The 18471-nt window shown below is 51.1% G+C and overlaps 1 protein-coding gene across 19 annotated transcripts in view; it reads right to left on the reverse strand.

Moving 5' to 3' along the window:
- Window positions 1-18471, reverse strand: part of KALRN (kalirin RhoGEF kinase) — a 657335-nt gene that overhangs the window by 134564 nt on the left and 504300 nt on the right. For all 19 annotated transcript variants that reach the window (XM_072811625.1, XM_072811621.1, XM_072811628.1 and 16 more), the window contains one exon: window positions 4666-4912. In XM_072811625.1, coding sequence (XP_072667726.1) covers window positions 4666-4912 — 247 coding nt within the window. The remainder of the gene's footprint in view (window positions 1-4665; window positions 4913-18471) is intronic.

An 18471-nucleotide genomic window follows, 5' to 3' on the forward strand; every position in this document is an offset into this window, starting at 1 on the left:
GACCACCATGCAGCCAAAATCTCCTTTAAGTTTTGTGCTTAAGGACAAATGGTTGATCATAAAGGTTGTATTCCTATTCCTTCATACTAAATTAAATTGGGGAAAAAACGTTTAGTTTCTACTATTCAGAAACTGCAAAATAGGAAAAGATTGATAAAAAAAATCATTTTCCTTTCTTCATTGTACATAGTTCAAATCTTTCTTTGTTACATTTAAACTATATCCCTGTACATCAGTCTGTTGGATTCCTGCTAGTGTTACAGATGGAAATAAAACCACTAATTTTAACCAGAAAAAAAAAAAAAAAAACAACCACAATTCATTTGTCCATCAATGGGCCCTAGAGCTGCTTCCGCCTTTTCACTGTTGTGGATAGTGCTGCTAATCTCTCTCTTGGGTCTCTTTCAATTCTTTCAGGTGCCTAGTCAGAAGTGGGATTCCTGGATCACATGGTAATTCTGTTTCAGTTTTTGAGGAACCCTCTACTGTTTTCCACAGCAGCCACACCATTTTACTTTCCCACAGCAGTGCACAGGGTTCCAATTTCTCCACGTCCTCGCCAAGGCCTGGTGTTGTTCTGTGGTTTTAAATTTCTAAACATTTTTTAAAGATTTACTTATTTACTTGAAAGAGAGAGCGGGGGGAGGGGCAGAAGGAGGGAGAGAGAATCTGAAGCAGACTCTGCTCTGAGTGAGGAGCCGGACGTGGAGCTTGATTCCACCACCACGAGATCATTGTTAGTGAGGCTGCCCATGTTTCCATGAGCTTATTGGTCACTTCTATATCTTCTCTGGAGAAATGTCTATCGAGTCCTTTGCCCATTTTTAAATTCAATTGTTCTCCTGTTGTGTTGTAGGAGTTCTTTATGTAACTTGCATATTAGTCCCTTCTAAGTCTTTTTTAATGTCTCCTAGGAAAGGCTGCCAACCCCCTAAGGCAGGGACTCTCAACACTCATGGAATATGGAATCACCAAGGAGCTGAAGAAATAGTGATACCCAGGACCTGGGTGGTTCTGAATTAACCGGTCTGCAGTGAGGTGTGAGGCATCAGAAGACCTTTAAAAAGTCTTCTCTGAGTGATTCTCAGGCGTATCCAGACTTGAAACCATTGCTACAAAGTCTTTGCCCCTTGGGAGGCACCGCCCTCCCCTGCTCACTGCTGAGAAAGTGAGAAGGGATCGATTAGGAAGAGGAATGACCAGGTCCCCCAGCGTCCAAGCCCAGTGAGGGTGGCAGTGTGGCTGCAAGGTAATAGGAAAGGCAGGCCCCCCGCTTGGTCACACAGCCCTGTCATCAGTCCTGCCGCAGATGTATCAGAAGGAAACAACCAACCGCTATCTCCTGAGAGGCACGGGAAGGAAAGACAAGAGAGGAGCCCGAGAGCTGCCCGGAAGCTCAATGGGCAGAGCGCGTGGTGGAGAGCCTGGGCAGGGAGGTGGGAGCCTTGGATCTCCTCCAGCTTTGCCATCCACTTTCCCTATGGCTTGTGAGAAGTCCCCTTGCTTTCCTGTGCCCAAAAGTGCTCCTAGAAGAAAGAAAACTAGGTAGTGCACTAGTCCTCGGTCCTGGCTATACGTTGGAGTCACCTAAGGAGCATTTAAAAGACGCTGACCCTCGGGTCCCATGCCAGAAATTCTGAATCCGGTTGTTTTAGGTGGGGACTGGGCGTTGTCGTTTGGTAAAGCTTCCAGGTGAGTCTATGCAGCTAGGGTTGAGAACCCTGGTCCGGTGGTCCTCCCAAGGACCCCCTTAGTGTGAACATTCCAAGGTTCTTCTGCTTCCATCTCTAGGGGCGACAGTCATGGCCTGAGCACTCGTGTGGCACTTAGCATGTCCTACGATACCGCCCCGCTTTTCATAGCCCACAGGAGCCTGATCTGATGCTCTCTGCAAAGGCTAAGAGGACCAGTTTCCTTCTCAGAACTGAAAAAGTAACAGATTCTGACCTCTAGTGATATGGGATGAGGCCAACGTGTCCTATTCCACAACCCCCAGAAGAATGTTTTATTCTCCATCCAGCTGTGCGGAGCTTGTGAGGGGAGCACCTGCTGGAGACAAATCAGCTGAGGGGAGAGGCCAGGTGGCCAGCGGGCAGCCCGCTGGAATGGGAGAAGGAGCCACTGACTTTCTGCTGAGAGCCCAAGGCTCCTGGCAGGCCCCGGAGAGGGAGGTGGCTTTCCAGGGCATGCGCCGAGTGTACGTACTTGCAGCTGAGGCTGCGTCTGGGCCATAAGGGCTTCTCCACGGAGTCCTGACTGCCAGGCTTTGGACGCCTGCATATTCTGAGCCCACACGGCGAGAGGGCAGTGTGAGCTCATGAGCCGCCCTCTCAACGCCAGGCTCACTGGCCTATGCTTGGAGAGAGAGACCAGCCTGCAAACAGAGCCCAGGAAATGGGTGGTAGGCCCTTGTAGGGTACTGCCGGCTGGTGGAGAGAGCTGGAAAGTTCCAAGCCTGCCTCCCTCCCTACTTTCTCTCTTCCATCCTTCCTCCCTGGTATCTTGTTTAACCTCCACCAATCTGTCTCCCTGTAGAGCTCTCGCCCTGAAGGCCTCTGGGTCACACACCCCCTCTGATTGCTCTCTGCTTCTCCACTGTGGCTTTGCTGCTGTCACCCAGCTGGGTGGGGGCGAGGAGGGGACGCAGGAGAGGCTGGGCCTATGTCAGGAAGTCTCAGCTCGGGGACCCCTGGATGGCTCAGCGGTTTAGTGCCGCCTTCAGCTTTAGGGCCTGATCCTGGAATCCCAGGATTGAGTCCCATGTCGGGCTCCCTGCAGGGAGCCTGCTTCTCCCTTTGCCTGTGTCTCTGCCTCTCTCTCTCTGTATTTCTCATGAATAAATAAATAAAATATAAAATAAAATAAGATAAGATAAAATAAAATAAAATAAAATAAAATAAAATAAAATAAAATAAAAATAAAATGAAGTCTCAGCTCTTTCCTGGAAGTAGAGTCCTTCCTGATAGAACCACCTTCACCTGCAGACCTTCCCTGGCACATGAGGTTCTGTCCTTGGTCTTGTCTCCAGAGACGGGGGTCTCTAGACTGGATGTGGAAGTCTGTAGCTATTTTGCTGAATAACCGATGACAAATGATGTCACAACTACAACTTATCATGACAACTACCAGGTATTGCGTGCGTGCCAGGCACTGCTTGAACTTTACATCATCCACCCTCGCAATTCTGGCCCCCTTGTGCCCCCGTTTTCCCTCGGTCGGACTTCAAAGAGAACCACATTCCTGGGGTCAGGGATCTTGTCTTCCCTAGTACCATGAGTTTCTCCAGTGGCTACTTCAAAGGACTGAGGTGCTGTATCCACAATTCAAACTCCACACGATTTCCTGACACCATCCCTCCTCAGTCTTCAGAGAAAAGGGGGGAGGAGCAGGTGATGGCCAAATTGGGGGAAGCAGACACAGGGGTGTGTATCTGTGTGTGTGTGGATGGAAGAGAACCAGGTTTTAGTTAAAATCCAACTCCTTGAAGGAGGCGGGCAGCCCTAATAAGGCAACCTGTACCGCCATCTGGTGGACGAGAGGAAGGCCGGCTTTAGAGGTAGACCAGATGGAATTTGAGAGTCGGGACCATTTCAGACATTTCATCAGCCCCCAGTACCCATCAGGAGGTCTGTAGAGGGTCTCCGTGGTGACCCTGGTGTCCCTGGTGTCCCTGCCTCCCAACATGTCCCTACCCTCTTCCCATTTCATAAATACCCAGCACGGGTCTGTGCAGACGGCACCTGTAGATCCTGTGACCAGTCAAGAAAATCAGCTCAGAACCAGGAGAACTTGGCCTCACCCTCTGGGCCTCCGTTTACTCAGTGTACAATGACTGGCTTCAGAGGTCCTGCCAGCCTTGTCTTTCGAGGTTAGTGGTTGTCATACTGAAGTGAGCACCAAAGTCCTTCGGAGAGCTTGTCAAACACAGACCGCTGGTCCCCGCCCCAGTGTTTCTGACCCCGGAGGTCTGGAGTGGTGCCTGAGAACATGCATTTCTAAAAGTTCCCGAGGGATGCTGATGCTGCCAATCCACAGGGGCCCCCCTTGCCCCGCCCCGCCTTGGAGAACAGAACCATGGTTCTGAATAGTTCGGCCTCCTTGGTGCGAGGGAAAAAGTGAATAAACGAGCAGAGAATTCATATAAAATAAATAACACAGAGCTTATACACATCAGAAGCCAGGGCTCAAATAACTTATCCATTCGAGCCCCATGAATAAGTGTCTGGAACCCTGGGAGGGCTGAGGGGAGGGCCAGGCCCGACTCAGCGGTGCCGTGTGCTGGTCCGGGGTTTGCCCGGAGCCCCTGCGTGATCACAGGCACTGGGGCGGAGGTCAGGGGGCCCAGCGTGGCTCTGGAGCGGGGGTGTGGGCGGCACAGAAGGGGGAAGGCTGGGCGCCAGCCCGGGGGACAGTTCCCCGGTGCAGCGGGAGAGCTGGACGAGGACTCGGGGCCACCCAATCCAGCTTGCACTTGAACAGGAAACGAACTCACAAAAGTGACCCGAGACCTTCCCATAGTCGCAGGTGGCTGTTTCTCCGAGTTCCCAACCTGCTCCCTTCACAAGCAGGTGTCAGAGGTCAAACTGGCTCATGAGACACGTTAGTTCCAGGACATTCTGGGGCCAGCGGCCTTGGGCCCGAGCCCGCCCCCTCGCATCCCCCTACCTTTGACCAAGGGGAAGAAGCAGTCCATCTCCACGCTGCTTCGGGAGTGGGAGATGCACAGGGCGCTGCTGGGCACCAGGCCCTCCTGCGGGGGGCTCCGCTCCGTGGTGCGCACCAGACACCAGCCGGGCCGCTCGCTGGGCCGCTCCAGCAGCTCCACCGTCTGTCCCACCTGGATGGTCAGCTCGCTGCTGTGGCCCGCGCTGAAGTCCTGGAGGACCACGGTCAACTCACATCCACCAGAGAGCTTGGGGGGGGGGTGGAGCAAAATGTGAGGGGTGGAGGGAGGGGGCGGTGGGCGGGAGGGGAGAGAGGAAGGATGCAGGCGGAGGAGGAGGAGAAGGAGGAGGAGGAGGAGGAGAGGAAGGAAAGAGGAGCGATGGGAGCCGGAGCAGAAAGGAGGCAGGAGATGGCACAGGGAGTTGGGAGCAGGAAAGAAAACAAGAGAATAAAGTAATTGGCACATGCCCAGGTGCCACCGCAGGCTGGAGCCCGCCAGGCCCAGCTTGACCCCAATGCCCCCTGCCCGCCTGGAGTTATTCTCCTCCGGGGCCAAGCTTCCCGCTGACGGTGCGCTGCACCCCCTTCCCCAGTTGTCTCCTTGCTTCTTCCCAGGGTGCTCTCCGTGCCACCCCCCCCACCCCAGGGCCCACCCTCCGACTTACTGGGCACCACTTCTGACTCACTCCCTCTTCCCGCTGCTACCTGGAGTCTGGAGATCATGCAAGAGCTGACCTCCTGCGTCCCAAGCTTTGTAGCCTTGACCCTCCCCCCACCCCTAGTTGGAGCCCTGGCAGGGAAACAGAGGCTCCGGTGACACAAAAAAGACACAAAAAAGAGCCAGCAAGTCGAAGGAGAAGGAGAATCGGAGGATCTGGTTTACCTTCAGCCCAGCCACTGGGGCCCAGGGAACAGGATGGGAAGGAGGAAGGCGGGTCACGGCCTTAGGAACCCTACCTCAGGGCCCCATCCCGCCCTCCCCTGGGCCTGGCTCTTCCCCACGGCACTGGCTCTGGGGCAGAACCAATAAAAGTGGGGAGAGAGGCCCCGGGGGTAAGAACAGCCTCCCTTTGACCTGAACACCCAGACTTTCACTTTCCACCACGAGAAACCACTGGCTCTTAGTTTCTCTCGCAGGGCGAAGCACAAAGCCTCTCTCTTGAAAGAGCAGCTGCACTTAGGGGCAGAACAAGGGAAGAGAAGGGGAGAGATGGGGCCCCGGGGGCCCAGCTGGGCAGCCTGTTCTCCCCAAGGTTCTGCGACAGTGGCTCAGTGGGAAAGTCCTCCCTGCCGCCTCAGGGAGGTGGCCTGTCTGTGCGTCCCCGAGGGCACCCCCCTCCCCCCGCCCCGCCCCAGGCCTGCACGGCCTGCACCAGCGGCCCTGCTGACGCACCAGCCCCTACAGCCGAGCCAGGGAGCACGCATCCCGCGTCCCGGGAGGCTTCTGTGAGCATCCCGGCGGGGAGAGAAGCAACAGGCCCACCAGGACCAGCAGCTCAGGGTTCAGGACCGTGAGAACTTCCTACTAAAGGAACTTGAATGTCACAGTGGGCTCCAGAAGGTCACGTGCCGCATCAGACCGACAGTCCTACCTTGTGTCGCCCCCCAGCCCTGAGCCCTGAGCGGGGAGGCCGCTGGAGGCCCACGTCTGCATCTGCGGATGGGCACCGTCCTGCCATTGAGATCGCATCAGGAAGCGACACTGGCCGGACGGAAGGGGGGAGAGGGAAGGAGACAGAAGAAGCAAACACGCTTCTTGGCTCATTTTTCCATTTCCCTTCCCTGGTGCCACTAAATGCACGGACTCCACCTGCGTCCCCCTCCCGGGCTCCCTTCCCTAAAGCACCGTCCTGAGAAGGGTGGTGTGGGAGGCTGAGACGCAGAGCGCTCTCACGCGAACCCTCCACTTGATCCTCACAACCACCAGGTGGTGGTACCATCTCTGCCTCACCCATCAAGACCTTTAAATTCGGAAATGCCAAGATCATTGGTTGGAACAAAGAGCAGGCATAAAAATTACCTATGGAGTTTATTTGCACAGGCTGGTTTATTTGCCTTTGCTGGTTTCTTGCTCGCCTGCCCCGCCCCCCCCCCCCCCCCCCCCCCCCCCCCGCCAACACAGGTCATGATTCAGGAGGCCTACGGACACATAGTTTTAGCAAGACTCCCCCAACTCATGATTCTGCACGAGGGGTCCCTGAGATACAGCCTGAGAAACACTGGCTACATGATTTCCCATGGTCACCCAGCTGCCCTGAGCCCAGCCCTTGACCACAAATCCCATGTCTTTATACCACATACCAGAGCAAATTATGCACAAGTTCTAGGTATGTTTGTGGTTGGAGGGGGTTGGAGGCAGGTGGAGAGAAGACCACTGGCCTGAGTTACTGGTCCTCTCAGGGCTGTCTTGGCCTACCTCAAGTTGCTTACACGTTTTGGCCAGTCTCTGCTACACGGGAGCACCCACACCACCGGAACACAAGGTCCGCTGAGTTAATGTCACTGATGTTCTTTTTCATTTTTTTCCTCAGTGGCTGGTGGCATCCTTAAATTGATTATACTTTCCACTACTGGAACTTTGTAGAATTTGCAAATTCCATTTGTAGAATGTTAGACTAGATGACCACAAAATTTCCTGCCAACCCTGAGAATTTATTTCTATCACCAGGCTCCTAGGCTTCAGGGGAGTCATTCGTGCGTGCCAACCTCAGGATTCTTTCCCAACGTCAAGTGTGCGCAAGGCCCGAGAGGCAACCTGCAGCCCTTCCAGGGATAGCAACGGCCCTTTTGCAGACTGTTGCAGCAAAGCAGAGGGAGCCTGAGGCTCTGGTTGCAAACAGCCCAGCATGTCACCAGATACAAGACCCACTGCCTCCTTGGACAAGTGACAGCCAGACCCACCCACAGGCAGCTGGGGGCTGCAGTAGGGAGTGTATGAGGACGAAGAGCCAAGCTACATGCTTCTATAATTCAAAGATCAAGAGAAACCTGGGAAACCCCAGTAGATGGTGGTTTTTGCTTCCCGTGAGCTGCCCAGGCCAGACAGAGGAGAAAGTGGAGGAGAGATGATCAACAGGTACTTTCTCTGGCGCTCACAGACCCAGACAGGAACCATTATGGTTCAAATATAGGATGAACGTCCTGGTTTGCTTCACCTCCGTGGTGTGGCCAGGACTGGAGTCAGTACTGGAATGTTCCCTTGCCACGTAGAGGAGGGGTCAAGGGCAGAGAGGCCAAAAGGCCTTTGAGGAATCTTGGAACCCTTAAAACATTTGTACTTGAAATCTTCAAAATAATTCATTTTTGGGACGCCTGGGTGGCTCAGAAGTTGAGCGTCTGCCTTCGGCTCAGGGTGTGACCCTGGGGTCCTGGGATCGAGTCCCACGTTGGGCTCCCTGCATGGAGCCTGCTTCTCCCGCTGCCTGTGTCTCTGCCTCTCTCTCTGTGTCTCTCAATAAATAAATAATACTTAAAAAAAAAATTCATTCATGCCTCACGCGTTAAGCCTTCTCTTGGACTGTGATGAGTCACGCCACCTACTGACATTAATTATATAGAGTGTGCCCCTCATTAACTAATAAAAACCAAATCCCATCACAAATACTAAATGAGGAGTCTCTTGGAAAAGTACATGTGCAGCTTTCTTTCTGTCCAGTTCTGTTGTGTCTGCTCCGCTGTCTCCCAGGGTCCCAGGCTCATTACTTTCTCTTCTCCCACCCAGAAAGGACCAGTGACCATGTCCCCACTCTCACCGCTGTCCCTCACCTCACTCTCTCTACTGTCCCCTTGCCAGCGCAGGGGCACATTCACAAAGTCCCCACTTCTCCCCCTGAGCTAAATCTCTGTCCCAGAAATTTAAACAGGTCTTCAGAGAATGGGGTGCCAACAACAGCTGTTTTCACCTCGATCTTTTCCCCGCAGCCTTTAAGAACTGTTTCCATGTCCTCTGCAAATCTTTCAAACAGTTGTCTCTGTGAACCCTGTTCCTGTTGGCTGGGCACCCTCTGGCTGAAACCACGGGGGTACGGAGGGAGGGCGCTGACCTCTCACCACCGCAGAGGTCCCAGGTGATTGGACGGGTGTCAGGAAGGGCCCTCACACCCTGCTCAAATCTCCAAGGCTGCCTCAGATTTGTACTGTTGATTTTCAAACTATTGGCAATGGATGCTCAACCTGCAATCTACTAGTTCGATCCCATTCTAGATTCAAAGACCAAACTCACTCCCAGGAGGGAAATGCTGGGAGCCTTGAGCAGGTGCGCAGGCTCTCAGGGTGAAGTCAGGTGTTTCGGAGTCTTCTCTGGCCGTGCACCTCAGTTTCTATGATCGTCTCTCACCTAATTGCCTTCACTGTGACCCCCACCCCCACAGTCTCTGACCCGGCCCCTTCCTGGGCCCTTCTCAGGCATTTTCTTTGCCTGGCTCCCCAGGGCCTTGGGGGCAAAGGGGCTGCTAAACCTTTCTGATGCTAATCGCTTAGATTTCTGCCCAGCCCACCCAGCTCCACCTTGCTGCTGAGTCATCACCTGGTTCTCCTCCCCTGACTTTGCCAGCCTCTTCCTTTCTGGGTCCCCGACTACTTCCTACTTCTGGTGGAACCTGTTCCCCTGATGCCCAGTCCCTGGGTGGACTTTGTCCTCCCTGCTCTGAGGTGCTCTGGGTCGGCCTCTTTCCAGCAGCTACCATTACACACACAGAGGAGACTTCATAACCACCCTTGTTCTACTCATATTCACCAGAAATGATTGCTTTTATTTAGGTCCATTCTTGCTTGATTACTACGTGGAGGCTGATTGAACCTCCTTCGTGTATAAACAGCGTGAGCGAGATTAACCCTAAGAACTTCCTCATGTTATGGAAAAAGATCTGATTATTCCCTGCGGGAGTTTCCAGCAATATTCCCAGGGGTAGAACACAACGTGCCCAGCATTCTACTGTTGTTGTTCTAGGCCCTCGGCTTCTGCCTGCCTGTGTCTCCACCAGATTCTCCTGAAGGCTACGTACGGGCTCTGGAGCCCCTCACCGGCTGTGTGACCAGGAGCAAGTCACTTGACCTCTTGGTCTCAGTTTCCACATCTGTGGAATGGGGATAGAACGGTATCTTCTTCATAGGTTGGTACGAAGATTAAAGGAGATGATTCTTTTTTAACTAGGCTCCATGCCCAACACGGGGCTTGAATTCATAAGCCTGAGATTGAGAGTCACATGCTCTACTGACTGAGCCAGCCAGGCACCCCAATGAGATAATATTTTTGAAAAGATTTTTATTTATTTATTTAGAGAGAAAAAGCACATGGGTGTGTGTGTGTGTGGGGGGGGGGTCAACAGAGGGAGAGAAACAATCCCAAGCAAACTCCATGCTGAGCCCAATGTGGGGCTCGATCTCACCGCTCTGAGATCATGACCTGAGTTGAAATCAAGAGTCAGACGTTCAACTGAGAACCACTCACACGTCCCGAGATAATATTTTTAAAGCACTTAGGACAGTGTCATCAACAGACTTAGTTCTCCAAATGCTTGTTTACAAATCAATTCTCGCAGTAAGTTAGGAGTAGAGAAGAAATGGAAAAAATGGGGATAGACTGTACCAGCTGTAAATAGGCATGTAAATTATCTCAGAAGTAAATCAGATCTTTTACCTTTTCTATAATTTTAATGCAGTCTTGCCCTAACCTGGGGTAACTAGAAGAACTGGCCTGAAAGCTTCTAGGGAAGGTGACTCAGATGCCTTTAAGGTTCTCCCAACTTGGGGCAGCTGGGTGGCTCAGTGGTCTGCCTCTGGCTCAGGTTGTGATCCTGGGGTCCTGAGATCGAGTCCCGCATCAGCCTCCCTGCAGCGAGCCTGCTTCTCCCTCTGCCTGTGTCTCTGCCTCTCTCTCTGTGTCTCTCATGAATAAATAAATTAAATTAAAAAAAAAGGGGTCCCTCAACTCAGCGCAAGTTTTTTCTGCAAAAAAACAAGGGGATGGTGGGATCCTGGATCCCTTTATGGAAAATGAGGATTCATTCTGCATTGCTTCCCATGCACTGTCCGTCTGAAGAACGCTCCCACCCAGGAGTCTGACAATGGCCCACAACACCTGCTGCCCGAGCCGACCTGAGCCAAAGGCAGATGCTCAATCAACTGAGCCACCCAGGTGTCCCAGGATAGCCGCTTTAAAATCCACCTCTATAAACCTGTCCTCATACTCCTGTGAAATTTAGATGAGCTCTTTAGAAAGGAGACCTCTTTACACAGGTTTAGTGCTCTGTTTCTACCCTGATTGAGATTTGAAACAGGTGTAAAACAATGTCTGGGCAGCGAGGGACACAGCTGTGGAGCCCTGGGATGCCTTCAGCCAGAAGGTAGCCTGTGTTGCTGCCAAGTCCAATGAAGAGTCTAACGCTAATGATTGGCTTCAGTTTTGTTCGCTGGAGCTGGGGCCCCTCTGACTGCAACTGACGGAGCTATTTAGTTTAGTTGGTTCCTCCAGGGTGAGATGGAAGGCGGAGCCACAGAGAGGCACAGGGTGGTCTGCAGTGAGTAGAGATCTCAAGAATTGTGTAGAAATGAATAGCAGGAAGAATGCAGGAGCGGGGAATCAGGAGGCCTGGTGCTGGTGCAGGTTTTACTTGTGTGTGACATTGGGAAAATCCCTTCCCCTCTCTGTACCTGAACTTCCTCATTCTTCAGATAAGGAAATTGGATTTCAGGGGCCCTTCGGGTGTTAATATTCTATGGGTGAAGTAGTTCACTCATTAACACCCAAATCTGTTTAATTTTTTTGGGAATACTTATTAACTTATCTTTAACAAGTTGTTTATTTATTTGTTGCCATATCACACAGCCAAATATAAGGTCCAGGAGAGCAGAAGCCTTCTCCGTCTTCCTCATTGTCACATCTCCTGTGTCTAGAGTGACATGTTGCACGGAGCAGGCGATCAACAAATACTCATTGAATGCCCGAGTGAACGAAGCCCTTAAGCTATTGCCTGGTATGTAGCTGCGATGAGTGGCTGCAATACCTGATGTTTCTCACGTGGCTGCCCACCTCTTCTTGTCAGTGAGTTCCAGATCCCACAGTTGATTTATTTGGGACCCCTTTTTGAAAAAAAAAATCTTTTTAAAAAAGATTTTATTTATTTATTCATGAGTGACACACAGGGAGAGGCAGACACACAGGCAGAGGGAGATGCAGGCTTCGTGCAGGGAGCCCAACGTGGGACTTGATCCCAGGATCTCAGGATCACGCCCTGGGCCCAAGGCAGATGCTCAACAGCTGAGCCACCACCCAGGCGCCACCCTTTTTGAAAAATTATCTTATCCTTCAATCATTTGCCTATCTATATCTTCATTAATTCCTAAATCTGATAAAAATGACACAAGGGGGTTAAGATATAAAGCACCAAGAACAAAGAGAATGAGAGGTGAGAGTAGACACGAGAAGTCAATATATTTTTGAATAACAGGAAGTCCCTGCAAGAGTGGATTCTGGCCCAGTAGGACAGAGAGGCGATACAAGCTCCTGCCATTAGCCCGGCACGACCCTGGGAAAGGCTTGAGAAATGGAAGGACCAGGCTGCACTGAGGGTCAGAGTCCAGGTGGCACTAGAAAGGGAAGAGGGGTTGTGAAGGGAGGAGACCCCTGGGTCCCTCCTCTATGTGATATACACCTGCTTGAAAAATTGAAATCCACTGAAGGCCCACATACAGAATAGGGAGATGGCCACCATCCTTGATCTTGCTGTTTCCCAGGACACTGGAAGGCAAATAGGAACGTTTTGTGCAGATCCGAGGGTCTTTCATTGGAGAAACCAAAAAGATGTGGCGATACTCAAGTTCTGACATTTGGAGATCCCTCCCTCCACTGCAGAGCGACATTTCCCAGTAAATACTCTCCTTCGATCACACGGAGTATCCGCTCAGCTTTTTTGGTGCCTCATTCATAAATATGAATACGATTCAGCCAAAGATCACCAGACTTTGCAGAAAAGCCCCTCCGACAGAGACCAAGTTAAATCAACAAAAAGGGTCAGGCACTCAGAGGAAACAAAATGCAGGCAGGACAACAAACCTCCACGGACACCGTAATATCCTCAGAGAGGTAAGGAACGTGTTAGATCCATGAAAAAGGAACGAGCTGCTGCACAAAGGGGGGAACATTACAGAATGAGAAAGAGCTCTGCGAAGTTAGCAATACGGTTGAAATGAAACACGTCACACGTGAGTTGGAAGATAAAGTCAAAGAAATTTTCCAGAGAGTAGAACAAGAACAGAGAGAGGAAAATAAAAGAGAAGATGTAAGAAAATGAAAGAATCGACCTAACAAGTACGAGACCGACAGAATGAAAAGGAATAAATCGTGCAGAGCAATTTCCAGGACCCGAAGGGCTCACACTGCCACACCGATCACTGCTCCAAGAGCCCGCTGTGATTAATTTTGCAAAGACCTACTCTAAAGCACAGTGTCAGGACGCAGCGGCAGTGAAGAGGGCATTCCAAAAGCTTTCAGGGAGAGAGGAGGAAAAAAGTCAGGTGACACCCAACAAATCAAGAATCATAAGGACAGCAGGGATCCCTGGGTGGCGCAGCGGTTTGGCGCCTGCCTTTGGCCCAGGGCGCGATCCTGGAGACCCGGGATCGAATCCCACATCGGGCTCCCGGTGCATGGAGCCTGCTTCTCCCTCTGCCTGTGTCTCTGCCTCTCTCTCTCTCTGTAACTATCATAAATAAATAAAAATTAAAAAAAAAAAAAAAAAAAAAGAATCATAAGGACAGCAGTTTTCAACAACCACCTTAGGGTGTTAAAGAAAATGGAGCCATTCCTTCAACATTCTGAGTGGCAATTATTACCAACTTAGAAGTCTGTGTCCAGGGGATCCCTGGGTGGCTCAGCAGTTTAGCGCCTGCCTTCGGCCCAGGGCGCGATCCTGGAGTCCCGGGATCAAGTCCCACGTCGGGCTCCCTGCATGGAGCCTGCTTCTCCCTCCTCCTGTGTCTCTGCCTCTCTCTCTCTCTCTATGTCTATCATAAATAAATAAATAAATAAATCTTTTAAAAAAAAAAAAAAAAAGAAGTCTGTGTCCAAACAGTCAGGATGAGGGCACATGAAAGGCCTTTGTAGACTTTCAAGGTCGCAGAAATTTGCCTCAATAAGCATTCAGTGAGTGGCAACCGTTATGATTAGCATGTCGGCCTCTTGATTTTTCTCTTTCCTTCTGTTTATTTCGGTTTTTGGTTTCTCTTAATGTGATGTGCCTTTGATAGATATGAATTAAAATTAATCCCTTCATCCCCTCTTTTTTAAAAGATTATTTATTTATTTATTCATGAGAGACATAGAGGCAGAGACACAGGCAGAGGGAGAAGCAGGCTCCATGCAGGGAGCCCGACATGGGACTCGATCCTGGGTCTCCAGGATCAGGCCCTGGGCTGAAGGCAGGGCTAAACCGCTGAGCCACCCGGGCTGCCCTATCCCCCATTTAAAAAAAAAAAAAAAAAATGAGTTAATAGGTAGATTTGAGGAGTGCCTGAACCACAAAATGGTTTTTCACTTAGCAAAGCATTCACCCAGGCCTTAGGTGATAATGTTTTAGCCAAAGCTACGAAATGTGTCGTGAGATGATGGCACTGGTGGGTGGATTCAGGGTCTACCCGAGGTGCAAGGGACTTTGAGGTTCATCGAATCCAATCCCCTTATTTGACAGAAGAGAAAAATTAATCCCCCAAAGAGGAAGGACTTACGTAAGGAAGAGAATATCTGGAAGATGGTAGACGCTCAATAAACATTACTTGAATGAATGAGTGTGTTAGTAGGTAAGTAAATGAGTTAAGACCGAGATTATTCCATGCTCTTACCTCCTACGTAGGAAAACTGAGGACCCCAAGATCGTTAGTAGCAGAGTCAAGACCAGACTCGGGTTTTCAAATTCTGGGTTCAGAGCACTTCTCAGTAAACTTTGCTAAGTGAATGATCGCCGTCCCTTGAGGAGAATGTCCTAAGGCTCGAGTCCACACTTGCACTAATGTATTGATATATCGACTGGTGTCAGCGTGGGAAGAGGATCCTCAAATCCAAAGCTGGACAAAACTGCAGAGGACGCGAAGCCAGGAGAGGCAGCTAAGATTACAGATCACAGAAGCCCAGGACCTTAGTGAGCTTCTACTCTAAATTCCTACTCAAGGCAGGACCCTTTTAGCATCTAGCTCTCTATGTTATGGCCCTGTTCCCTCCTGGTGGAAAGCTACAGTATTCCAAACATTTTCTTTGTTTTTTTTGTCATTTCTATCCATGGTTCTTAGTTGCCCTCTAGGGTAATACATGAGAATTCTTCCTTTCTTCCACGGAGCTCCACCTATGTGAAGACTAGACTGATAATTCTTAAGTTCTTCTCTTTTCCAAACATTCCTTCAAATGGCTCTCAAATGTGTAGTTTCCAATATTTTCATCATGTTCTTTTTTTTTTTTTTAAGATTTTATTTATTTATTAATGAGAGACACACAGAGAGAGAGGCAGAGACACAGGCAGAGGGAGAAGCAGGCTCCCTGCATGGAGCCCGATGCAGGACTCGATCCCAGGACCCCAGGATCACGACCTGAGCCAAAGGCAGATGCTCAACCTCTGAACCACCCAGATGTCCCTCATCATATTCTTTTAAATGAACTACAGTATGTCACTGTCTCTCTTGTTGGGGACACCTAGAACTGAACCCAATCCTGTAGACAGACTAAGCCAGCACTCACTTCTAGGCCTAGGCACTCTACTTCCATCAATGTGGTCCGAGAGTCTTCTGTCGCTTGGCTTCTCCGGAGCATGCAGCCTCCTAAAGAGCCCAATCCGAGGGTCTTCTCGAGCTAGCTTCTTTCCTTTCTGTACTTGAGGCTTCAGCTCAGAGAATTATCTATCTTTGTTAACTTCAAACTTTGGGCTAACCTGTATCCTGGACCCTCTCATCTGTCAGATTAGCGATTCCTTCCAGTTTTGTGGCATCTGCAAACTTGAAATGCTCCAGTGTATTCATCCAAGTGAGAGGCAGCCATGGAGAACGAGGTAGGGACGAGGACGGGGCTCATACCCACTACGCCTAGGCTCCTAGCAGACAGGCACCCTCCACCCAGAGGGGGAGCTAGATTTGCTCCGAGTGGACGTTACAAGGATCTCAGATCTGGCTTAATTTAATGTTTATTCGTTTGTTCATCCAACAAGAATTTATCGAATGCTGGAGGGTCAGAGCTCTCCAGGGAGGGAGGGAGGAAATGCAAACTGATTGCACATTCTCTCTGCCCCTTATCTCTGTGCTCCCCGGGCAGGCTTCAGGGACCATCTAGGCTGGGCACGAGCTGTCAGCAGCCGTGGCTGGGAGGATGCACCGCCTGCCAATGAATGCAGGCCTCTGCAACCTTCACCCCTAGTCTGGAGATAAGGGTCCTGACCAGGGGGGCGGGGTGTCTCTTGGCTCCCTTGTGTTTCCCTGAGCTGCCTTTACTTTCTGATTCTAAGAACCTGGGCAGGAGGGCACTTTCCTGCAATACACGCCGGAGCTGGGGAAGGAGGAAAGAGCCCACAGGAAAACCCAAGGTTACCTGCAGCAGAGGCCTGAGAGCGGCGGCTGGGAGAGACCCGGGGATTACAAAGAGCTGCCCTCTTGGTAGAGAGAAGATGAGAAGTTGTGGGCTGCCCTCAGGCATTCTGGCAAATGGTGCTCTGTGCTATCAGGCCACACTGACGGCACAGTTGAGCTCCAGGGGCAATCTGGCCAAAGACCGGACAGGATTCCAGAGAAGTGCACAAGGTCACCTGACCTCAGGTATTCAGATGTGGTCACCGCTTTCCATTTGCAGGACACTGGGTCTGGAGTCAAACCCGCTAGGTTTGAGTCTGTGTCCACTGTCACGGTTTCTATAACCTTAAGTGAGTTAATTGGCCTCTCTTTGGCTAATCTTCCTTATCTATAAAATAGGGAACACATGAGTCATTGCAAAGATTCCACGAGTTCACAGGCGTAAACCCTGACATGCTCAATAAATGTTATCTATTGTTTAACCAGTAATCACAACTTGGAACGTACCCAGGGCGTGTTTCCTGCACTAACGTTGTGTGCCCGGAGTAGAGAAATCCATTTCTAAGCCATCCTTAGTGACACATATTGAGAGAGACTGAGAGACTGGAAAAAATAAATAAAAGCAGGCCCAGGGGTAAAATAAATAAAACAGAAATAAAATAAAAAATAAATAAAAGCAAGCCCAGGGGTAAAATAAATAAAATATAAATAAAATAAAAAATAAACAAATAAAAGCAAGCCCAGGGGTAAAAGGTGTGGGGTACGATTTAGGTTACAATTTCCCTTTGTAGAGCCATGAATATGAACTTCGCTTCTTTTCCTGCAGGAGGGCTCCCAGACAAACAACAGGCCACGGCAGGCTGGGAAGGGTTTCTTGGAACTTTCAGCCAGACCAGGTGAATAGCATGTTTACACCGAGGGGACAGGGTAGAGGTTGAGAGGTCCGCTGGCGCAGAGAGACTTGGCAAAGTAACCCCCGGACAGAGGCCCTTCTCCCGCCGGCTGCCCAGAGAGCACCTGTCAGCCTGGCCGGTATTCGGCGATCTAAGCACAGGGGGCAAGTCTGCCAGGACCAGACTGAGAAGAGGGCGTAGGGGAAGTTCAGGGGTGAGCTGCTGAGGGCCCAGGAGGGGAACCCGTCTCAGCAAAGAGGCCAGCCCGCTGCTGGCGGCACGTCCCGAAGAAGCACCTTCTACATGCTTCGCTCAGCGCCAAGGCCCAGAGTCACCAGCTGGTTAATTCCTCTTTTCAAGCAGAATAAGACGACGATGCGCACCTGTGGGGCCCTTCCCGAGACTCACAGGCGTCAATCTGACCCTCACAGGTCAGATTCTGACCCCGATCCTTTAAGCTAGCAGTCGGATCTGATGCTACAGACGAGGAAACCGAGGCTCAGAGAGGTGAACTGTCTTGCTCAGGATCACACAGCAGAAAACCACAGAAGTAGGACCCCAGGTCTTATGAGTCCAGTTACGCCACCCACGTACTTATTTGCTTTCTCACCAGCCAGCCCCTGAGCTGTGCACCAGGGCACAGAGGGTCGAGGCAGACCGTTGTGACGGCCTCACCGCCACCAAGCTTACTGTCCACTGGGGAACCTCATACGAACACCCCACACGCGACAACAGGGGAGTGTGGGGTGCTGGCCCAAGGATGAGGCAGGGGGTCCCTCATGAAGTGATTTGCTCTTCCCATTGCTAACTCACGGGACTGCCCCACCGGGCGCTGCCACGGCTGTCTCCCCTCAGGGCTGCTGTGCTATTAGCTTCGTCACCTGCCCTTGGCTGTGACCGTTGACAAGAGCTTACCTACCAGCCAGTGAGATCCCAGAGCACCTGCCCTGCCTTATGCCAGCCTCTCAGCTTCCTTACTACCCGGCCACCCCCCGCTGTAGTGGGAACTGGAGGGGATGCCAGCTGTCCAGCTGAACGATCCAGAACATGTGCCCAGCAAGGAAAGCAGCAGCAGCTAATGAAGGGGTTCCCAGAGTCTTCACAGTGTCGTCCTTATAAATTGTCCAGTTTTTGCCCTCAGTGAATAACAGACTTTCCCTTATCCCTGATCCCATCAGTGTGAAGAAGGGGCTTTATCTGTGGCCCACAGTTGTTTCTTGTCCACACTTACCCATTTATTGAGTCCTAATGGGATTTTCTGCTTTCTGCTGCTCGTTTTGCTCTGGGACTGACTGCCACCCTCCGTCTCATGTCTGGTTCATGACACTGGATCTTTCTTATCACCACTTCCCCACGTGGCTACCAACTATCA

The sequence above is a fragment of the Canis lupus genome, chromosome 35, assembly GCF_048164855.1.
Source record: "Canis lupus baileyi chromosome 35, mCanLup2.hap1, whole genome shotgun sequence".
Lineage (NCBI taxonomy): Eukaryota > Metazoa > Chordata > Mammalia > Carnivora > Canidae > Canis > Canis lupus.